This window comes from Clinocottus analis, unplaced genomic scaffold (assembly GCF_023055335.1).
Source record: "Clinocottus analis isolate CAN_PGR_092001 unplaced genomic scaffold, fCliAna1.0.p SCAF_20, whole genome shotgun sequence".
Lineage (NCBI taxonomy): Eukaryota > Metazoa > Chordata > Actinopteri > Perciformes > Cottidae > Clinocottus > Clinocottus analis.
In genome coordinates, this window is record NW_027175932.1 from 4087359 (window position 1) to 4111509 (window position 24151).

The following is a 24151-nucleotide window of genomic DNA, read 5'->3' on the forward strand; positions in this document are numbered from 1 at the left end:
ATCTAGCATTGTACCAAACCTTTGATTTTTTTTTTTTTACTAAAGAACCTGATATTTTCTTATGCAAGTCATCTTTTGCACGGATGATTCAACCGGGAGAAATTCATTCAGCGTTGGCTGATGTTGCGATGAGAGGCCACGGAGGTGCGGCAGGTCCTTGTACGGGAGTTCAAAGGGATCAAAATTAGTTATTAGGCGCTCGAAGGGCAGTAAATTGTCAGGCTGTAATTTCTACCAACAGATTTATGGCTTGGCCTCAAGGGGCCTTTCCAGCATCGAGACGACCCCTCTTACCTCGCCAGCTAAAGGTTATTGTAAATCACACCCCTCCTCTCCGCAACGCCATCAAACTCTCTCACACAAACACCCTCACTGACCTCATATTACCCCTTTTTTTTCTCCTGCTGGACATTTCTGCTTCACTTTCCCTGAAATAATCATCTCCCATCCACAAGTGGATTCTGCTGTTGTTTTCCAGTGACCCTGATGTAGCATCACAACCGGGTCATGCAAAGTGCATTCAGGACAACTACTCATTGTCCTCTCCGAGAACGGGCTCTTTTGTCTCTTTTAAGCGCATTTGTTCAGAAAGTTTGATTGTCCAATTCCAAAATTAATCACGGGCAATCAAGCTGTGTAAAATCAATGCATTATTCAACCGACAAAGTTCAGTGGTTTCCTTTTATTCATGGTTCGTTTTTCAGTTCGTGGATAATTGTGAATGATTAATTTCTGCTTGCTTCATTATGCATTAATGGGAAGCGCCATTAGATTTTATGTGGTTTTCTGTGGAGGACGGAAAAAGACACAAAACCAGACAGGCATGTTGCTTTATCAAGTTGATGGTGTTGGAAAATCAATGGAAATCAAATCTAGTTTGATGTGTTGACTGTAGAACCCTACAGCTCCTCTGTATCTACATCAAATCATCCTGCCGCATGCTCTTTTTGGTTTGAACAGCTCTTAGAAGTTGTGATGGCTTCACAACCTGCCTCTCTCTCTTCGGGGAATAAAAGGACGAGCGAGCCCACAAACACTGAAATATTCATGTCTCTCACGGAGGTAATGGCAATACTTGGATCGTGAGCGGAGTCGGCGGACGTCCTTGCTGGTGCTTTGACAGAAACACGGATGAAAGGCAGCGACGTGGTTCCTGAAAAGGCTCCATTGATAGAAGCACAGCGGCTGCTGTTGTAACACTTGTCGCCCACCTTCAACTCACCGGCATGTCGGCGCGAAGAGGAAGAGACGCTCGCTCGGCGCGAATAGCCTTCTTGAATATTTAAAGCTGAGGAAATGAGCCCGCTGGCTGAGCGGTCCTCAAGGTCCCTCTGGCTCCTCCATGTCCCATCCAGAGTCTCTGCTACCGATCCTACTTCATCAGCAAGATGTAGGCCAAGAATGCAGCTGGCACTGGTCCTGTATGGTCCGTGATTGACATAATGGAGGCACGTTCTCTTTGTCACCGACGGCTTCAGAAGAGTCGGTCTGTAAAAACCTTTCAAACAACTTAACAAACCTTTCACGTCACATTCGTAATACCAGCCACTCCTGTAATAGAAGGGCCAGAACCATACAGGGTTCTTTGACTTGTCCCACGGAGGAAAACACTTTTTGGTTCCAGGTACGATCCTTTTATGAACCTTTTAAGGATGTTCTACCTAGAAAACAACATCCACCGGTTCCAACCAGATCCCCTCATGTAGCGGTTCTATTGAGAACATTTCTACCTTCAAAGGGTGATATCAATCCAACAATCCACCCAGGAAGTTTTACCAAGAACACTTTTATCTTCAAAGAGTTTCTTCTAGAGCCCTACCAAGATGTTCTACCAAAAACCTGTTCATATTGCAAGGGTTTCATCTAGAACCCACCCAGGGTTTCTTATAAGGGTTCCTAAAGGGCAGGAGATGATTTTGTAGCGGTCAATGGGAGGATTTTTTAACACCAATAATTTCAAAAGTCTTTGAGGAACCTTTTCTTTAAAAAAAAAAAGTGTTTTTGGTGGAAGAGTGATACGACATGGAACTTGAAAGAAAACGTATTGGTTTAACACATTTGATTCATATTGGTTAGTTAAGTCAAAAGTCTTTCTCCGCCACTCCAAACCCTGAGTTTTTATGTATGTAATTTGAATGTTCAGACGGGATCGTAGTGATATTATTCCGCTTCAGTGCGGCGTCACTCTCTTGCATGTGTAGACATTTGTTAACGGTGTGGAGAGCAGCGCTCGTATTAATAGCAGGAGGCTCATCTCATCCTTTATTTATAACCACCCTCTGTCCTGTCCTGCCTTTGGTCTCACACTGTAAATATAACACAGTTTATCAAATATTAAAGAGCCGCGGCACAGCGGAGCCTTCTGAAACTCAGATGTCGTAATTGAAGCACAAATATCACAATACGGCTTCTGTTTGGGGGAAAGTCCCAGATAATGAGATTTATTCCTCGTGCTCCAAATGAGAGTCACGGTGCGTTCACAAAGAGCTCTTTCATTGTTGCCGTGAAAGTTTGTTCTCCAGAAGAGTCCACTAAAGGTTAAACTCTGCACTCTTAGCGGCTCGTTTTCTCATCTCGTTTCCCTCATTTTATGGCTTCGGAGAATCCGCACTTTGAGTCAGACGATGCTTCTTCATCCATTTTCTCACAAAGATTCCCGAGGCTCGGCTGAATAGCGTTATCACACAGGATTTAGTTTCCTTCCAAGCTGCTTCTCTCTCTCTCTCTCCCTCTCTCTCTCTCTCTCTCTCTCTCTCTCTCTTACACCACCACATCGCTGTCTCTCCTGAGAGTGATGCACGATTGCCGGCGTTTGTTTTTAGTCTGGAAGTCTGACTCTCCTGCAGTAGCTCAAGCACAAATTGGTTTTTTCGTTGTTGTTGTTTGTTTTTTTTTAAAAGCTGTAATTCTTGCAGACATCGGGGCCTACTCGGGGAGGAAGCCTTGTCCACCATCTCATTTAAAGTTTACCTTCTAGGTAGACTCCATGCTCACACACACACACACACACATATACACACACACACACACTACCTGACAAATTGCAGTGCGAGGCAGTTTGCCCAAGTAATGAGATGTGGGAGGAGGAGGCGAGGAGGGTAATGGTCCAGCAGGTCATGGGTAAAATAGTGCTAGAGAGAGGCTCGGATCGCAACCTCAGCCCATCCGAGTGGAGTCTTCTACTTCCCAGCTGTTTGGAGTGGACTATAAAATAAAGCTTTAACGCTTCATCAAAACTGGCCACCGATGAAATCGACCTTGGGCAACATTAGAAAAGAAAGTCTTTAAAAAGAACCAGTGCAGTCTTCTCCCCCCTCCAACATATACTGTAGCCGACGCCATGTGGATGCGTATCTTTTTCTCATTTATCAGCCGACTCAGCGATCAGAACCTCCTCATTACTCCTCGGCGTTCGGGAGCGGACGCCGTTGCTGTTCCCAGCTGGGCAGCATTTGTTAGCATCGAGGAATGTCAGCACAGCCCGCGCGAGTCCCCCCTCAGGGCTTGTGTGTGTGTGTGTGTGTGTGTGTGTGTGTGTGTGTGTGTACTGTACATGACCCGCTACCTCAGCTCAAACCAAAGCCGAGTTGAAAGTCCTCTTATCTGATGCGCTGGCACGCAACCCCCAGCATGTGCATCTTCACCTTTTTTTAAAATTTATAAACGAGGACTCTTCTCCTAGCCGCGCTCAGCGTGTCGTACGTTCACCGCAGCGCATTCAGCCACTCGCCCCTCTGGCGCAGTTATGGGAATAACAATTCACCAGCTTGTGTTTTCCTTGAGAAATAGAGCAAAAAATATATATCATTGAATGGAAACAAACTTCCATTTGCAGCTTTTTCAATGTGGCGAATAATTCAGTGTAGCCAGGATTCACTGTAAGCATTAGTTACACCTCATGTGCTTTTATTTTTGATATTTATGTTTGTGTAACCGTGCATTTGAATGAGTGAGACGATGAGATTCCATGTAAACATAATGAGAGTGCAGTCTAGTTGTATGGGAGCATCATTTTCCATGTGTTTGTACCACATTTGGCTTCATACGCTGCCTGTCTGACAGAACATGGACAAGTTAATTAAAGTGTGTGTCAGCAGGCTAAGTTTATAGTGTGAGGGTGACAGTCGCAAAGTGAGCTAACACTCCCAGTTTCACGTGCAGTTTATTTCTGCTCTCGCATCTGTACCAGCGTTTGTGCGCTGAAGGGGATTGATAATTCTGCGAGCTCACAGCATTTAGTGTGGCCTTTAGGAAAATGCAGTTTTTTAAAATAAAAACACATCCTCAGTCCTGAGGTCGTAGCCTTTTCTTTAATTCTTTAACTCTGAGAGAAAAGGATGGCTCTCAGACGGCTGGTTTGAAGAAGAGGAGAGGGAGTAAACTGTACACGGTTGCTGAGGAAGTTGGCGCTTAGCATCACTGAGGGAGCGCCGTGGCAGGGGATTGCTGGGCCTCGCAAGCAGTAAAGCAAATGATGCAATTTGCAGAGGGGCTTTTTCTTAAGAGGAGGTGACTATGATTAGCTGCACTCCTCTGGGAGGAAGACTTATGAGCGCCAAGCTGCTTTTTTTTGTGCCTGACCTCGTGCACAAGAACCACACTGAGGCAAAGAAGTATTGTGTTCTGTAATGAGACAAGAGACGAACCCCTTTGGAGTATTTCGGAGATAATTTGACATTGATGAGTTATACATAATCACTGTGAGGATTATTTAGGGAGACAAAGAACTCAAACATACTGGATATTTAGCAAAGAAACATACATAAATATGGTAATATACATTATAGATGAAGCAATATGCACATATTTCATTTCTGGTTGCATGAAGTGTGAAGTTGCTTCTCTAAATATGCATAAACCAGTCACATACACACACACACACACACACACAGACACACACAGACTTCATGCTTCATGGTTAGGTCTAAAAGAAAAAACTATTCATGAGATGCTTATAATCTTTGCTATCTGATGTGATATCATAGCGTCTTTCCTTTCTTTCTTTTGTTCTGGTCCATTTTAGGTCAACCCTCCATAGAGATGACTTGGTTACCACGCCAACACTTTCTCTCTCTCTCTCTCTCTCTCTCTCTCTCTCTCTCTTTCCTTATCTCCTGTTGCTATGGTAACAGCTGGGTTGTAACAGCTGACCCGATCCTCCTCCTGCAGATGATTTGGTCGTTAACTCAGCGAGGCCTCCAGCGTGCACTCGACACTACTGTCCTGACAGTTTAACCTCTGGACCCGTGACACAATCGGGTGTTTCATCGGGATCACTGGAGTCAAAGCGGTCGTATCGGAATTTGAGGCGATAAGGTGGAAGTTTTTCCCACATGGAAGTCGCCCTTTTTCCACCTCCACAGATGTCACGGCTGAATTGGACCCGATGAGCATGTACGTGTGTCTCTCATAAAGCGTCGCGCCGTGCTAATTTATGAGGAGATAATTAAGGCGCGATCGCGACAGCGCAGATGGATCCATTTGAGTTTACGATCTGGAAACTGTGGCGGCGGCCAGAAGCGTCCGCAGCCACAGCGACCGACCGGTTCTCAACATTTATCGCCGCAGCGGTCCAATCCTCTCGGGATGAGATTTATTCAGAGACGCCGAGAGATCCCAAAGCATCTGATCCCCGATCATCGGCAGGATTAACTCGGCGGTCCCGGCTGAATTCAGGTTCCAGTGAAAAAAAGATCTGAGACGAGCGAGACCGAAGTGTGCAGCTCTCGTGGTTTCACGCCGGTTCCTCTCCCGTGAGGGAAGAGGAGCGGCGTTCCTCTGCCGACGCTGCATGTCAGCACCTTTGATGACACAAGTAAATCCACTTTGCTCATCGTGCGGAGGGAGTCAGGAGCAATGCTGGGGTTTCCATGGTGTGTTTGCGCAGCGAGGATTTGTAGAATCACTGGAGGTTGTCGAAACAATTGTAAGTTATTGTCCTCGTCTCCTGGAGGCAGGTGGTGTGCAGGTTCTGAGTTACAATGCGTGCCGGCGTAGACGGATCACTGTTTGCCTCTGACGGCTTTTTTCATTTTATGTCAAGCACATGTTGATTTGCGCCGTATTCAATTCAGTTCATTCGTTCTTACACAGTTGCTTCATAATCTGTACACACACGACATCCCTGTCCCAGGACCTCAAGCTGGATCAGGAGAAACTGCATAAGGATGCGAAGATAACAGGGCTCCAGCTGACGGCCCTCTATTTGTTCTCATTATGGACTTGTTGGTTATGTATTTCTTCGGTTATTTGAGTCAGTGTTTGGTCTATGAAACATCAGAAAATACTAGAGAGGTCTTCTAATTGCTTTTTTCGGCCAAAAGTATTACATTTTCAACTAATAAAACGGAACAAAAAAGCAACTTTCAGAGGAAACATTTTCACACAAATTACTCAACAATTATGAAAATTGATGATAGTTCATCTTTTGTCAATCGATGTTAGTCCTTATATTTTGCCGGATGGGATGGAGCAAAACAATTGAAATACTCTGATTCAACACGGCTGCAATACTTAACGAGCATCCTGCAAACAAATTCACACATTTTCCCGTTTCGATAGTGAGATGAAACCCAGCGCACGCTGGTTATTGTGTCAAATATCAACTGTTCAATTAAAAAAAGTAACACAAGCTGTTCCGTCACTCAGGGGTCACATGGAGACAGGCGGCGTCTCCGTTTGATCTCTCTGTACCTGGCTGACGTGACCCGCTCGGCCCACGCGTCTTAATATAGACTCAGAGGACACGACGGCGGCTTGAAGCCTTCCAGAGCGACAGGCTGTCTCTCCTCCTCCTCCTCCTCTTCCTCTTTGTCCTCCTCCTCTGACGGTTGTTTACCGGCGTTTCATCGTCGCGGGCAAACAGAATTCCGGCGTGAGTTTGTGAATAAAAAGAAACCGTGTTGAGGAAAGCGACATCTCCGGGAGGCTGTTGTTGTGCGGCAGCAGGGCGAGCGGGCAGTAACTGCTGTGCAAAAATGTGGTTGACACGTATTCAGGCCTTTTGTCCGAGTCCATGTGTGAGAGCAAAGCCGGTGGGCTGGCAGAGGAGGCCGAAGAAATGTCAGGACTCTTTTTAGTGCGCACAATAACTCAAACTTTGCATTTGTTTGTTTGTGTATTTGTGTTTTTTTTTTTTACAAGCCATCAAAAGAGTGTTGAGGCCCTTTACTTCTCTCTGTGACCTCTGACCTTCAGCATCGCGAGTGTTGACTTGAGTTTTACAGCTCAAACGTCCTAAATGGAGATAAAGCTTCTCTGCTCCTCTTGTGGAGCCAGTGCTTTTTTTCTTCATCACCTCCTCCTCTTCTACTTCTCCTTTTCCTCTTCTCTCCCTTGTTTTGTTTTCTTCTTTTCTGCCATCTCCTCCTACGCCCCCTATCTTCGTCTTTCTTCCCCTCCTTCTCATCCTTCTCTTCCTTGCTCTTCATGTTCTCCGCCTCTTCTTCTTTCTTCCACTCATTTTCTTCTCCTCACCCTCCCTCTTCAGTTTCTTCATCTTCTCTTCTTTTCTATCTTCCGTTCCTTTTTCATCAGACTCGTTTTTTTGTGCCGTCTTTCCCCTCCCACATCTTTTTTTCCTTCCTCCCTTGTTCCTTCTTTGCCTCTTCCTTCTCCTCAGCCCTTTTCTGTTGCTTGTAAACTCGATTTTGTTGCAGTTTGTGGTTTTTAAATCTCGACTTGTTTTCACTGTTTGTCACTTTGACAGTTTGACGTCTTCAGTGGAAGAGATGGCATTGTGCTCAAGCTTCTTCTTCATCTAAATTATATATTTATGTCAACATATTCGACTGTTGTATACCTCATTTACATATTTGATCTTCCCTGAACAATTCTTGTCTTTTTCAGCAGCTTTGTGACTTTATTTGTATTTGGATACATGGGAATAAGAATTAATACGATCTATGTTTATGTAATGTCCTAAAAGTCAAGCATTGCTTTGTCTTGAGTATTAAGAACTTTTTTTTTTACATACTGCTCGTAAGTGGACCGCAAGTACCATAAAATAAGTCTATAGTGTCTTTAAACATTAGACATGATAAGCTTTGCATCAAAAGCATATATTTAATTGTTCTTCAGCTACCGTGCAACAAATTTCCTGCCGCCTGAAGCTCACCGTGATCTCTTTCTCCCTTTGTTGTTCCTCAGGAGTTCGCCGCGCTGACCAAGGAGCTGAACGCCTGCAGGGAGCAGCTGCTGGAGAAGGATGAGGAGATCTCTGAGCTCAAAGCCGAGAGGAACAACACCAGGGTGAGGGCCACACCGCCGCCTTTAAAAACCTTTCACTCCACTGATCACAGCGCCGCCAGGTTGTTTCATCCGATGCACTGCGACAATCCTTCTGAAGAGATTCAAACCCTTCCGCTCAATTTCAACCAGAAGTGAACTTTACGATGACGCTTGAACTTGCCAGGTTCTCAAAAACTTTTCCCTCAGAGAGCCTGCTGCACGCTGCGATAGTCAGCGTCCTGAGAGAGCCTCCGCTATCTCGAGTGTGTGTGTGTGTGTGTGTGTGTGTGTGTGTGAGCGGTTTTATGCCAAAGCACTGAAGCGACCATGCCCGGACATACCTCATTAGCTCCACACATTTCGCCTGAGCATTTTTGCACTTACTTCACATGGATGGCTGCTCAACAGTGAAACTCGGTCCAAATGGCACCGGTGGCCTGCAGTGTCCAGGTCAAAGTGTTTGGGAAGGAGGGAAGGAAGCAAGGAAGAAGGGGGTAAAAACAACTGAAGACATTAGCGATGGAGCTGACGGCCTGTGTCTTCAATAAAATAAACTTTCCCTCTTTTCAAGCAGTAAGCACACACTGCTGTTGACAGATAAGACTCTGTTTTCCATCCCCCGCTGCTGATTATGTCAGGATTCTCAGTCTTGCACTATCTCGTCTCTGTTGGTGGAGGCGAGAAGATTTCTAGCACAACAAGCAGCTGAGACAAACAGAGAGGAGGGGGGAGGAGGTGAGGCGCCGGAGACGAGGATGCACAAAAGTCATTTTCTCTCTCTCTCACTTTATTATCACCTTGAATCTTCCCTTATAGCAATTAGCAAGCGTTCATAATCGGGCTGGGTTTGGTCGCTGGCAGGGCTTTGCTGTACATAATTAGATCTTTGGAAGGCATGTGCAGGCAGCGAGTGGACCGACGGGGCCGGCGAGGCGTGCGGTGGCGGTAGAGAGAGACGTGTTGGTTGTGTTTCCGACGAGCGTCACGACTAACTGACATGCAGGTCAACTGGTAGACCGGAGTCATGCACAGAGGAGAGGAGACAGAGGGCTTTTTGTTGAGTGTGCAGGAGGACGTCTATGCAGACGTGACGGGTGCTGATGTGATGAGTTATGATGTCTGCACCAGCACACACACACACACACACACACACACACTCCTGCGGAGATTCACTCAATGCGTAAATGTCAAATGTTTTGTGTTGAACATTTGTCTGTACATGAGACACAGGAAATGGGAGCAAAGAGGAGACTTAGCTTAGCTTAGCACAAAGACTGGAAACAGGGGGAAACAGCTAGCCCAGCTCCTTTCCAGAGGTAACTAGATTAATTTGATTCTTAAACAAACATATTCTGACAGGTAACTGATACCTGCACTTAATGATTTATACTTCTTCTTCTATCATTAACATAAACCAAGATGAATATATAAGACAATATTATTGTTATTGGATTAATAGATGTAGCTGTCGTTCAAACTCCCATCAGCCTGTTGATCTCACCTCCATCTTCATCCCTGTAAACTGCATGCTCTGTTAATAGATTAATAAGCTCTTCAATAATTAGATGATGTCCTGCTCGCTGTGTCATGCAAGTAAAGAAGAGTTCCCCAGTGGTACCCAGTGGTCAACCACATGGTGCATTTAATCCAGACGTTCAGACGAATGAAGCGAAGGCGTCGGCAGTGAAGCCAGCGAGGGTTTTTTTCCAGTGAATAACAGGGAGGTCATTGATCCTTATCTCGGATGTAATATTATGTCCTCGGACAATTTCCGAGAGGCAATGAAGTGTCGAGATCTGCATCGCCACCAAAACTGCTCCAGTGGTTGCAGGATCTGGCGCCAATGATTCTCAAGGGGAAATGAAAGAAGAGGATCCCGCACGCTGATCTCAAGCAGTAATGAATGATGTTTTATCTCTGGTGTTCTCTCGTCCCAGCTCACATCCTGGTTGTTTACTCCTAGATGTTGTTGTTGTTGTTGTTGTTGTTGTTCAGCTCTGCAACTCATCCTGTCTGTCTTTGTGAGGCAAGTCTGCTGGCAGTTGACGTGACACACTCCCTACCTAGCAGCCCAGATTAGCATAATCCATTCTGGGCTCTGCTCGAAGGATTGCAGGCACTCGCATCTTTCATATCTCTACTCTGAGGAAAGGAAATGCCACAACATGAGCAAAGAATTACCTTTAAAATAAAACACATTACTGCCAATGAATGCACATCTGTTAAAATGTTAATCTTGGGCTGGGACTCAGATAAATAGAATTCATTATTTATAACAATGTGGATGATGATGGTAGTGACATTTTAACTAAGGGTTAATGAAGACCTTTTTATATGAAAATAAAGAAAAAAACATAGTATAAATGAACAAAAAACATGTTAGGTATCAAATTAAACATAAAAATCAGGCCTACACTGACATATAATCCACATGTGCAACCTCTGAACACAACTCAAACAATAAATAGGGTTAGGGTGAGGGCTCAAAGGACGACTCGTTCACATTATCCTCACATTTTACCAGCTCTTGCCTTCATCACGCTGCTGCGAGGGGTATTTACATGTTTCCAACGATGATGATGATGATGATGATGATGATTGTGATGGTGACGATCTCTCCCGCGTGTCTCTCCAGCTGCTGCTGGAGCATCTGGAGTGCCTGGTGTCCAGACACGAGCGGTCGCTCCGCATGACGGTGGTCAAGCGGCAGGCGCAGTCTCCGTCGGGAGTCTCCAGCGAGGTCGAGGTCCTGAAGGCGCTCAAGTCCCTGTTCGAACACCATAAAGCTCTCGACGAGAAGGTGAGTCTCCGTCAGAGCGCGTCAGCTGTAATATGTAACTACACAATTACAATGTGTGCGCATTGTTCTTATCAGCAGGTTTCCGTGTATGTCTCCTCTCAACATGGAGAAGTAGGATGTGTGTAATCATTGAGACGGTCACATGTATTTGTCATCTGTGTTTTCCTGGAAACGTTTGTTGGTTTTACTCCCGACTAGCGTTTCTCCAGCCTCCTCACAGCCTGCTACTGAATGACCTTTGACCCCTGAGTGTGATATCACCACGCCCCCCTGTAATCCATTTATCCTCTCCTCTGAAAGCCTGTAAAGTCTCGGTCGTGTGCAGGAGGGAGGGATCCCTAAATCGGACCCCGGCTAACTTCTAATCCAGGATCGACCTCCTCTGAGATCTGGGATCCATATTGGGGCGTCGGCAGCGACCGCTTCACCCTGCTGTTCAAGTCTGTTTTGAAGCCACAGCACAAGTGTTTTTGTGAGACTGAGGGAGGAAAAGAGGACACAAGCGAGATATTTCTTCTTCTGCTGCGTTAACCCTCGATTTCCTTTGACTGCAATTGAAAGAGGGAGAGCAACAATGTTTGAGACATTATGCGAGTTAATAAGAGACTCGTGATTTTTCTTTTCCTTTTTTTTTTTTAGGTAAGAGAGAGACTACGAGTGTCACTGGAGAGGGTGTCGGTCTTGGAGGAGGAGCTCACAGCAGCCAATCAGGAGGTAAGAGGCTATTATGTCGTAGATAATGAATGTTGTTGTGTATTTGAGTCTTCTTTATGCTGTATTGTGTCCTCAATCTCGATGGATGGATAACAAACATGAATTTAAGTCTTCTACCAGCATATGTACAGCTCATATTGACTGATAAATAAAAGCAAGGCAGCTTTAAAAATACTTAAAAGCTGACTTGTGTTACCGAAGGAAGACATCTGAAGAAGTATTAAACACAGAAACCATCAATAAACAGAAGAGAAATCTGGGGGAAATAATGTAAAGGACAATACCAGAAAAATATATGTGTGTACATAAAAGTTCAAAGCAAGCCTGATGGAGGAAACTATTAACAAACACGTAATAAAAAGTAAACTAGAAACCGCAGCGTGAAACATGAGTCCATATCCCCACTCGCAGAACAAATGGGCTCCTTGTTTATGTGCACGTAAATCTGATGCACGCTGTGATGTGCCGTCCTGAATTATGTATCAGCTCATAAAACAACCTCCTGCGCCGGCTTCTCTCGCCCTCGTCTGCGCGGGGAAATAACACCGCGGGAATAACACTGTGGCGCCCCGACAGAAGAGTGGCCACTTTAACAACCGTCGCCCACGACTCCTCCCTCGGCTCGGGTTTGGCTGGAACGCCGGAGCGGCCGATGGTTGAGTTTCCAAGCGGAGTAAAAACCCTCCGGCTGGCACTTTGCCCGCCTGTCGGACACGCCAGGCTGACACCCGGGCCTGGGATGAAGAAGTTGGGGAGGAGAAGATGAAGGGAGAGGTGAAGAGTAAAGAGCAGAAGGGAGAACGGTTGGGAGGCGAGTGAAGTGGGTGTGGAAACCGGGACGGAGGGCGAGAGGAGGGAATCCAAAAAAACGGATAGAGGCGGCAGGTGCGTGTGCGTGTGCGTGTGTGTGTGCGTGTGTGTGTGTGTGTGTGTGTGTGTGTGTGTGTGTGTGTGTGTGTGTGTGTGGATGAGAGTGCACTTGGTCAAAGCACATCTGACGACTAGAGGAGACGACAGGGAAACACAGAGGGAGGTTTGACAAACCGAGTGTGTGGATGGAAGGACGGTCGAGCCGCTTGTGGCCGGAGTCTAATTTTAGATCGCCGTCTGATCAAAATAAATAATGTGACAGACCGCCGGGTTCCCAGAGCTGTCGCTCCATTCGTCGACTGTAAAGTCTCTGTTTTTTTTTTGAGACACTTTGAAGCGTTCTCTCTCATTGGCACAGCCAAGGTCACGGTGCCTCCGCCCCCGCGAATGGTTAACGCTGCACTCGTCAGAGCGGCGGACAGATGAGTGATTGGAGCTCGCGGCGCCGGAGGAGGCGGTTAGAGCTGCTTTGCAGAATAGAAATGTCCACGCCGCCGAGGCTCCAGGGAGGCGGGCGGAGCCGGCGAGGAAACCGGTAATTGATTTGTGATGGAGGTCTGGTATGAGTCCCGTCTCCCCCCGCACGGGAGGATGAAGGGGGCAGATGAAATCAGCGGCCTTTGACTCCGTGCACTCGCAGGTGTTTAAGTGGTCGCAAGCTGATTATTGCTGGTGACCGAGATTATGGAGCAGAATGTGTTGGAATTCATCAGAGGATAAATTGTTGTTTCATGTTTATTTATAAAAAAAAAACAACAATAGACTTAATAATCAACACACACGGGGACACATTTTTTTTAAATGAATAAAAAGTAAATGCTCCGGGTTAGCTCAACATGATGATGATCTATTTCATGTGATGAGAACAATAATTGCCAATAGAATGAACAGTGAACATATACAGCAAATTTTAAATGAACTAAATATCTTCAGGAAGGAGTAGGCAGAAGTAAATACATACAGTATAAGGTTTTACCTTTTTTACTTACTTTAATAACTTAAATGATTACCTTTTTGTTTATCACATGTACACATAACTAATTATCTTATTATAATATATCAAACGACCCCTTCCTTCATCCCATTTATAACATACATATTCACTATGAAGTAAGTTCAGAAAAATCTAAACTTTAAATGCTCGGCAACTTGGTTTGATTGACAGCGTCCCCTCACAACTTTAACTGTCTTAAAACTGTATTAAAACACCGCTACGTCCTGATTGGTGCCCAGACGTTTGTGACATCACCGGCCAGAAAACAAGCGAGAAGAGCAGAAGACAGCAGAGCCAGAAATCATGCTTGGATCGTGAAATAAACAAAACCGGTTTGCTGGAAATGTTCACATTTGACCCTTGAGACAAAACAAATAAAATGTTTCACTTATTTTCAGAAAACAACACTTCTAAGACCCAATAATGGAACGTAATAACATAAAGGAGGTCTGCCGTGGGACCAGTCAAGACGAGGAAAGAGCCAAGACTTTGTCGGAGGAAACATATGTTTTGTTCTGTATATCTGTTCTAATCCCGCTTGGTGGCTCTCATATCCTTCAGAAAAAGAGTCCCAAGATATCACAGGCACATGTAAACTCAAAATGTAGGCCCTGTATTCTTATTTTTTATGTTTTTGCCTTCAGGACGTGTGTGTCCCTCTGTTCGTGACATGCATTTGTAGTTGATTGTAATGTACGCTCATTGCACGTGACCCCGGCTCTCACCTTGACAAAATCAATCTTTCACACTTTCGGACCCCCCCTCCACTCCTCCACAGAGCCTCGCTTCACTCCTTCTCACATTTGTCCAATCTGGCCTTCGTCACAACGTTCAAAAGAGAGATAAGGAAATCACGATGCCGTGCACTTCTGTGTCCCTCTTCTCCATCTCCATCTCCATCAGATGTCTTTCCCTTTGATGAGAGGTAGATCAAACATCAAAAAGAAAATAATAGGCGCCATGTTCATTTTACATCTGTCAAACTTCTCTTTTTTCTTTTTTTTTTGTTGTAATGCCAGAGCTGCATCTGCAGCACTCCGCTCTCCATTTGTTGTGTCTTTCTGTCAGGGGCGGCGTTAGCGTTTGATCCCTAGGCCGGATAAATTACAGGCAATCTCAGAATAATGGAAATGAAACATACGGAGGCATAATTATGCCCTCGTTAAAAATAATGAACAGAAACGGTCTGGAGTTGGCGCGCAACAGCGAAGAAGAAGCCGAGCTGTTGCCAATGAAGTTTGCGGCGAGGACTCATCTTTCACCGCCCTCTGTCCTCCCCCCACTTTTAACAAATCCTGACATCAGCTGACTCTCACTTCCATGTTCCAAGGTCACTTGAGATCGTTTGTTTTTTCCACGCGCTTGTTTTTCCTCCACCGTTTCATTCACAGCAAATATCTGCTGGTGAGAAAAATGCAATTTTCTCTCACTTCCCACATCCTGATTTATTTGTCGCGAACAAAGATGACCTTCCAGTTGTTGTCAACTCATTTAGATGCACACTTTAGATTATACTGTGATGCATCGAATAACAAACACAAAACTCAAACACAAACTCAAGGAAAACGGAATCACCCACACACACACACACACACACACACAAAAAGGACAAAAAAGGATTTACATGCAGATTTGAGAGTCCTAGGTTATTGAGAGATTAGAGCATTTCCAAAGCTTCTGAATAGTCGAACCATAGCTGTCTGTTTTAAAACAACATCACATTTTTACAGACAGACTTAGATCAACTTTGACCAAACAGAGTTTTTCCGTCTTCCTCTGAGATAAGGAATATGTAACACCTGTGTGTATTCTGTGTCTTCCCAGTGTTGCCTGATTGTTAATTACCTTCACCTGTTCTCGTTCCAGACTCCTCCCCCTTTGTGTGCCTTCCTGCTGTGTGATTGCAAAGCCCCGCCCTCATTGTTTCCACCTGTGCCTCGTTAGCTGCCCTTAAGTCTCTGCCACATCACATCCAGTAGTGACAGAGTTAGTACCAACGCTTCAGAGGCACTCGCGCTTTAGTTTTACGTTCGAATGAAAGGCAGAACTGTCAGCTTGTCACCTACGTTGCTCAAGGTCTTGCTTGCTCACACTTTGTGACTTTGACTTTGTTTCTAGTGATGTCATGAATCCTCAAATCTGAGCAATTTATTTTGGTATCATAAGCGTATCATCATCAATAAAAAGGATGGCCTAAAGTGTTAAAATAAGACTTAAAGCTGCAGGAAATATGGCAGATAATCAGTGAGAAAAAAAATGCAGGTTATTCCACCTCCTTTTTAGTGCTCCTGGTGGCTTTTTGCAGGCTTCAACCACGCCGGAAGAAAAACCACCAATCAGAGCCGAGGAGTCTCTCACGCAGCTGTCAATCACCGCTGGTGAACACCGATCCGGCTGTCAAACGAGGCAGCGCTCATCAAATATGAATCAAGACTGCAGCTACATTCTTGCCACGAGAAGAATGCACCAGCCCTTTTTCAACATGGCGGCGTTTGACTTTGTTCGTGAGAGACGAGCAGCAGCCGAGTACAGGAGACGGTCTGACTCTCTCTTCCCCATCGGGAGGAGAGGGATAATCACACGCTGTCTGTTGAGGAAGAACCTAATTATTGTTGTTGTCGTTCACCCCCTCTGACAAGATTATGACTTCAGGACAGTTGTTTAAGGTGCCGAACAGAACACGATGATTATAGTGATTGTATCAGCGCTCGCGTGCTTCCAGCTTCACGTTGGTTAAAGCCATGTTCCATAAATTCCTCCGTAGAGGGACATACTGTAATTTACTAGCGTTGCGTAAGAGGGAAATGTCTTCATGCGGATTTAATGTTCAAACATTGAGGTTTCAACATGTCCTCGTGTGCGAAGCCGCATTCATATCCAATATTAAAAACCGTCTAATCTTGTTTTTGTTTTCTCGGGGCTCAAACTACTGTTTGTATACGCAGGCATTCTGACATCTGTGCGCTTGTTGCCGTCCTGCAGATCGTGGCCTTAAGGGAACAAAATGCTCACATTCAGAGAAAAGTGGCTTCCGGGGACGGAGGAGAGGACTTACTGGACGGCAGTGAAGCTCAACAGAAGCTCCACGGCAAGGTGAGGATATCATCTTTAGCTAACAAGCATTTAATATATGTCAACATGTAGGAGATGGTCAAACCGTAAACCAACACACTTAAGGTCCTAATGCAGTTTCAACCGTACAAAAACGGTCAGAATCCTAAAAAAAAAACATGTATTAGAGCCAAAAAGTATAGTATCTGACTTTTAAAACAAACATCAGTCTTTAGTTGTTATATGATCATTTAGGTCAACAATTCAAATGACTCCTATTATTGTAATTGTAATGAATTAATAAAAACATGTACAAAACAAATGCCATCATTCTAAATATGCACCAAAAGCAGCTTCATATCTATTTAAACGGACTCAGTTGTTGTTTCTTAAAACAGGAAGACAATACAAATGCTTAAAGTCTCTAATTCTTTCCAATTAAGAGCACACGGTCTCTGCATCCTCAATTGGACCAGGATGCATCTAAGCTTTATATATTAAACATGCACATGTTCAGGCATAGATCTGGGCTGCTATTTATCATCTCAAATACCCTCAATGTCAAAATCACAGTTTGGTGCGAGTGCACAAATAATTCCTGCACGTGGACTTCCTGCTGATTTGTTAATCGTCGGTATAACGTTATTAATGACGTACGCTTTCATACATTTCGATCGGCTGGCGTTCTGAAGGTGACCCGCAGTCCAATCGGAGCTCTTGCTGCGACCTCAGCCTCTCCCATTATGCAGCTGCACACATGGACATGCATAGCTGAATGCAAATCCCCCCTCTGATTATTAATTTAAAGACTAAGAGGTGTACCTGCTTGCACATTTACAAAACAGACACCCTCGCATCAGAGCCCAAAACTATCGACTCCAAATCCCAAAGCAGACTTTCCCGAAAAATCCTTTTAGCATGCAGACGGCGGCATCTGCATCTTCCAGGATACCCGGGAAGATCAATGAGAGACGCTATTACTCGCTCGACCGGTGCGCTGGAGGAAGAGGAGTGAGGGGAGGGGAGTAAAAAGACGAAGGGTGTGTTGTGCAGAGGGATGGGGGCTAATGAGGAGAAGGCTGTCGTCCGCTCTGTTTCGTAAAGATAAAAAAGAATGAAAACGAACGGGTGTGTTTCGGTTTGTTAATACGCTCGCACTAGGAATTGAACGTGCGTGTTGAGACGTGTTTCGGTGAGAGCGAGGGCTGTTTAGTGTCACTGCGACTGACGTGGCGGCGGCTGCCATCAGCGGGGGGGAGGATGACAACCCTGATCTGCAAAACACACGTCTTCCTGACGGCACAGCCCTCTCTGGTGGATTCTCACGTGTCCCTTTGGTTGTCATTAATGTGACAGGTGGAGAGAGGTCGGTGAGGGGGGAGACGGAGGGAGGGAAGAAGAGAAAGCGTCGCTCTCGAAGCGCATATTGACCCGTCGAGCTCTCAGACCTGGAGCGGAGACCTGGAGCTGCCTGATAAGCAGCTAATGCAGGCTGACAGACGAGGCCTTTTGCTTCGCCCGGTTTAAATTTTTCATCCAGTAAACATCCAGGTTACTGGTTTGGTTTCATAAACTGAACCAGAACCCTGCAGAACAGATGTACTGGGATACTGGTTACCTTTTTTTAAAAACAATAAATGAAAAAGAGTCCTTGAGGAGAAATAAAGATAATTTGATGTAGGAAAGCAAGCAACTTTGCTGCAAAAACGTGCAAATGGTATGTTTGCACAACGAGAATGGGGACGGAAAAAAAAAGCCTGTGCAGGCATTACGTTGCCATAAAAGTAAATGTAAATGGTTGGTGACACAAAAGCACATCAATAAAAGGGAGTATTTTATGTGGAATCAAAAATACAATAACTAACAATCTGTAAAATAAACCCAGCTGAAGTATGAAGGAGCATAAAATGGTCGTACTCAAGTGGAGTATTTCTACCTTTTTAGAATTGCACTGAAGAACAGTACTATACAACACAATCCATCTCTTGAGATACACTTGCACTCAAGCACGTATACCTCGCATGAAATTGAGACATCTGAGACTCGTCTCACTTTGAAAAATTGTAAATGCTTGTTAACATATTGGACGTTCGGTCCCACGGTGAACAAATCAGTCGGGAGTCTTCGAAGGAAAGTAGTCTCATCTTTATATGAGAACCACAAACAACGTGTACTCACAGCCGCTGTATTGGTGATGCAGCAGAGGATGATATGTAAGACCAGGGCACAGAGAAAGACATCTCAGCTTGAGTCTACTACAGGGACACAAACTGTTAATATATATCTGCTCATGTGGACGCACAACTTTGTCTAAACTCTTATAAACAATTAAAAAAGAGCGACCATGGAAACGCTCTCAGGTGTCAGAGTGTGTGACTGACATTCAGCATCGAAGTAGAGCTACATCCTTAAAGTATGAGCATCAGCGGTGTGATTTAGCGGGTGTTGTTCGCTGCTCATTGATCACAGGCAGCGGGCGGAGAGGCCCAATTAGCTCTGCTCTCTCAGACGGATGACCGAGGACGGGCAGCTGGTCCCGATCCAGCCGAGAGACACGGAGAATAATAAGAGATCGCTTTCCCTCGACCCTCGCTTCCACCGGATTTTTGTAGAATAATCCCATTTGAATAAAGAGGAAGCCGCGTTGTGCAAGAGAGAGACGCTCTCAGAGGAGACGTGGCTCTTTAGAGGCGATAATAAAGTTGTTTTCTGGCGCGTTATCTTCGGCTCAAGTTGGTTCTCGCTGGCATCCTCCTCATTAATCTACCTCATGCAGAGACCCGCGGAGCGAGAACTCAGCGAAACCTAATCATATTACTGATGCAAGTGTCAAAGCAATTTGTTTTTTTTCTGGAGTGCTTCTCGGTCGCTCTTTGTCGGCATCCGAAAAATCAAAGCAGGGGGACGAGCCGAAAGCCTCGAGCTCCTGAACTTGAATTTATCAAAGTGCTAATGTGTGTAACTCTCCAACCAAGGAATGGTATCTGAAGTGGCAGAGACACTGATTTCTCCAGACACACTTGAACACAACACGGGAAGCCGGGTCAAATCACAAATTAGTCTCGTTCACCTGCTTCATGTTCCACGCTCATGCTTTCTCTTTTCCTGCATCATGCCGTCAGATTAATCTCTTTAGCGTTTTGTGTTTTGCGATTTTCCTTTTTTGTTTCACTCCCGACACATTTTCTAAAAGTTAAATCTGTACATTAACGTGTGTTTTATTTTTTGGAAACCGTGCGCGAAAATCCTTCCGCTCCCATTTTAAGTCCCAGCATGCCCCATCCAGACAATCTTTTGGCATAAAATAATTAATTTTTCCATTTTTGGAATTTTTGACTGAAACTCCTTTCTAACAGGCAAAGGCTTTGTTTCATTGTGACTTTTATTGCACATTATGATTCTTTAGGTCCTAATCTTTCCAAAAAGGTGTCTTATTGACCGCTCGACGAGGTATTTTCGGGGAATCTGACTCGTATCATGCTGGATGTTCATAGTTACGATCAAAATATCTTTTAAAAGTGATTTTTTTTTTGCAGATATACATTTTTTTTCCTAAGACTATGCTGAACAAATAAATACAATAAACGCAAGTATTGTAATCAATTTGGGGTTCCAACGACGACTCAAACAGGGAAAAAGGTCTGGAGACAAAAGTGGTTCCACACTTTTAAACGGGTTAAAGCTTCTGGATCGTTGATTTGATTTATTCATGTCCTAAAACCAAATGGTGTCTTCAAGACACCAAACATAAAAGGCCACAGTGTAGCCACGATAAACCCATTTTCAATGACCAGACAACCCAGGACTGTAGTGTTTCAAATCCAATAAACTCTACGCGGGACAAGGCAATCATGTCCGTTCTCCTCTCTCCTGCAGCGTCTGTCCAACGGCTCCCTGGAGTCGGCCCACGAGGCGAGTCAGGTGGTGGAGCTGCAGGACCTGCTGGAGAAGCAGAACTACGAGCTGGCCCAGATGAAGGAGCGCATGTCCTCCCTCTCCTCCCGGGTCTCCGAGGTGGAGCAGGAGCTGGAGACGGCCCGGAAGGACCTCATCAAGTCAGAGGAGATGAACAACAAGTACCAGAGAGACATCAAAGAGGTTACAGAGCACACACACCTACACACACACACACACACACACACACACACACACACACACACACACACACACACACACACACAGACTGGGGACAAGCACACTCACACATTTGCAAGAGAGACATCAAAGAGAGCCAGCAGTGGTTTAAAAAAAGCTTTTATTAGCATAAACTCTCACACTCCCTCTTTATGACTATGTATTTCTCACACACGCAAACACAATTAAAGGCACACGGCTTCTTTAAAGCACACGCCCACACGTCTATAATGCATTATAAACAAAGTTATATAAGTATTTTCAAACACTCATACATATTAATCATGCGTTATGTTAAAATAAACACATTATAAAGCAATTCATATTGACTTATGGGGTCAAATACTATATTAATTTAGAAGTGTTGCTCACTCAGTAACTTTTTCTTTGCAAGGATCATTGTGTATTTTAATTCCTGTTGTTGTAATAGATAATAATCTCATTATAAATGCATTATTGTCACTGTTATAATACATTATACGTTACTCTAAGGTGTCATTGTGTAGTTTTTGAACATGCACATGTGCTTGTACCTGTAATTATACAGTGCTGTAAGCAGATTGTAACATAAGTATGTTTATTATTCATACTAGATATGGGTATCATAGAAAGTTTTTAATGCTTTTGTCTGTCTTCATAACAATAAAAAGCCAGAAAGGGAATCATACAAATATCAAAACAAACAGACCCCGGAAGCATACATAAACAAGTCTCAAGGACACACACCAACACTCAAGATAAAAAAAAGAAAATCCAAGAAAAGCAAGCATCTGTTTCTGCATCTGCCTCTGTTTGTTTCTTAAACACCTTTTCAAGCTAAAGTGGCGACGTGTAAAGCTCCAAACCAGCCAGTTAAATACCACTTTCCTGGAGAAATGAGACTGTTTGTGTCATACTTTGGCAATCAAGGAGCCCAATCATGAGCCAATTCAGTGTACGTCTGTTGAGGTGGATGCCGGTGAAGTGGACTGGGTATGAATATAAGATAAACCCCTTTCCCCCGCCCTGTAGCCCTCGGCTCATATTGCTATTGATTGCTAACGATGCAGGCAGAGGCAGCAATACGGCCGATAGCAAACGTATCTTTATCGGACCGACCCCGGCGTTATTAGCCCGCTCTGCCTCCTCTGAGAGCAGCAGATTGTTCGGCTGGTTTTGAAACCCACGTGCGCTTGCATGGGTTCGTATCTGCAGCAATTCCCCACGCGGGAAAGGAAACGAGCTCTCGGTGATGATGTTGCCGTGGAACCTTGTTTCAGCGTGAGACACAAGATCACGGCCGCGTGATTGTACGTCATGAAGCGTCTGTCTCATTTAGTATTTGGCTTGTGTTTGGTGATTATACCCCGGTCCTGTCATACAAGTTCCTCTCATAACAAAAGCTTTATTGTAAACTTGTGAGGGCTTCTAGCCATGTTTTGCCCTTGTAGTCATTACAGTATTTGTAATAACATGCTGTGATGAAATAATCACAAACGTATCATTTTTAATTAAGCCTCCTGTGAGTTTAAAGCTCCAGGTGACAAAATAAATCTGAAATGTAAGACGAAGAAATGTGTCACCCTTCAAAAAAATCACCAGAAATTGCCTGAATAGTGTGTGGTTGCTCTCCTCTTTTACTTTCTGCCTTGCTCTGATTGCTCTGACTATGTGGGTCTGCTTGCAGGCCATGTGTCAGAAAGAGGACATGGAGGAGCGGATCGTCACGCTGGAAAAACGCTACCTGAGCGCCCAGCGGGAGTCCACCTCGGTGCATGACATCAACGACAAACTGGAGAACGAGTTGGCCAACAAGGAGGCGTTCCTCAGACAGGTCTGTGTAACACACTGCGTGGGATCGTCAACCCCCGAGAGATTATCGAGATACCGCAGGTTTTTTTCTTCAGCTTTAGCTTCAAAACATCATTTTTGTGTCACATTGAGCGTCCAGGTGGCTGCTGAAATGGACCATTTAGAGCTGAAAAACGCACGACATTTTTGGGATTCAGAAAAATAATTGATGCATGTGCAGCTGGTTGTTAGAGGGATGCTTCCCGTCGGATAACAAAGCCCTCAGAGCCGATCCGCAGAGGTTTTCGGCAATGACAAAACCTCTTGACATTGTGTCAAATAAGGTCAGAGGAAATTGCCACCGGCGGGGGAAGAGATTTTAATGGTTCGACTTAAATGTTTACTTCCAGCACAGGCTGAAAGTCATCTCCATAACTTACGTAACGCTGAACAATACAACAAAGCAACGATACAAATATATTCTCCTTTTTTGCTGATTCTTTGCAGCCAATTAGACAGATTGCCAGGCCGCAGACGATTGAGTGACACGTTCCTGTGAGCGGGCTTAAGCAGCAGCTGATCTCTGGAGGGAGAGACAAGAATGTCTCACTAATACGAGCAGACGTTATCCTGGACGCACACTGACACCACGAGACACACGGGCATCCTTTGGCTTTGTTAGGAAAGTTGCTCAGACACCAAGGAAGCTAACTGGCTCTCGCTACACATTTACATTGCGGACATTAGAATTGGTCCCAATCTGCACATCGAAACTCTCTGCAAGAAATATTCCTAAGAGATGAAATGCTGTTGTTGGTCAATCAGAGTCAAGGACTTTTCTGCTGGTGCACCACCAACCATGAGCACCGAGTTGACTCAGAGACCACTCTGCAGAAATATACAGCCCCCGGAAGGTACAGAAATAACCTCGAGAGCCTTTAGGGTTTAAGCGGGGGGGAAAAACCCACTTCAAACCCACTTCCTCTCTGGCAGTGTAATGAGTTTACTTGTTGTGCCAGAAGCTGAACCGCGGGATTTGGCCACTGTTGTTTGAAGATGAGTTGTAGGCTTGGCCATCGCTACAGAAGGAATGAGAAGACATTTTGAGCAAAAAAAACCTAAATAGATGGGTGGAAAGGGACCTGGGGAGGGTGTTGCAGACAAAAACACACTGTCACGCGTCCCCAGTGTCATCTTGGACACCAGTGGCTGTTGGGTGATACGAGTAAAGAGAGAAAATAGCACTGACGCACACAACACAACACAACACAACGTAACGCGGCCCTGGCCCTCTTCAGTCTAATTATTGCTTATTGAGCTGCCAGACCCGACGCTTTGGGGACCAGAGCATCTGTCGCTGATGGCGAAGGCTGCCAAGACAGCCTGCCCCCCCGCCCCCACCTCCCAAAAAAACTCTCAAAACTGATCAGACCCCCTCGAGGAAAGCGGGGATAGAAGTCTTGACACGCGATGAGGAAATGCAAGTCACTCGGTGACAGCGTTGCTGAACGTCGGGTTTGATTTGCATGTTCAGAATATATCTGAATGCCTAATGAGGGCAATTACCGGTGTCTGCCGTGTGAAAGTTG

The 24151-nt window shown here is 44.9% G+C and overlaps 1 protein-coding gene across 12 annotated transcripts in view; it reads left to right on the top strand.

Annotated features, from left to right (window-relative positions):
* ppfia2 (PTPRF interacting protein alpha 2) overlaps positions 1-24151 on the top strand; it is a 131704-nt gene that overhangs the window by 84143 nt on the left and 23410 nt on the right. For 11 of the 12 annotated variants that reach the window (XM_068587104.1, XM_068587105.1, XM_068587102.1 and 8 more), the window contains 6 exons: positions 8149-8250; positions 10865-11029; positions 11669-11743; positions 16590-16700; positions 20535-20756; positions 22459-22605. In XM_068587104.1, coding sequence (XP_068443205.1) covers positions 8149-8250; positions 10865-11029; positions 11669-11743; positions 16590-16700; positions 20535-20756; positions 22459-22605 — 822 coding nt within the window. The remainder of the gene's footprint in view (positions 1-8148; positions 8251-10864; positions 11030-11668; positions 11744-16589; positions 16701-20534; positions 20757-22458; positions 22606-24151) is intronic. The other variant, XM_068587103.1, reaches the window with a different exon arrangement.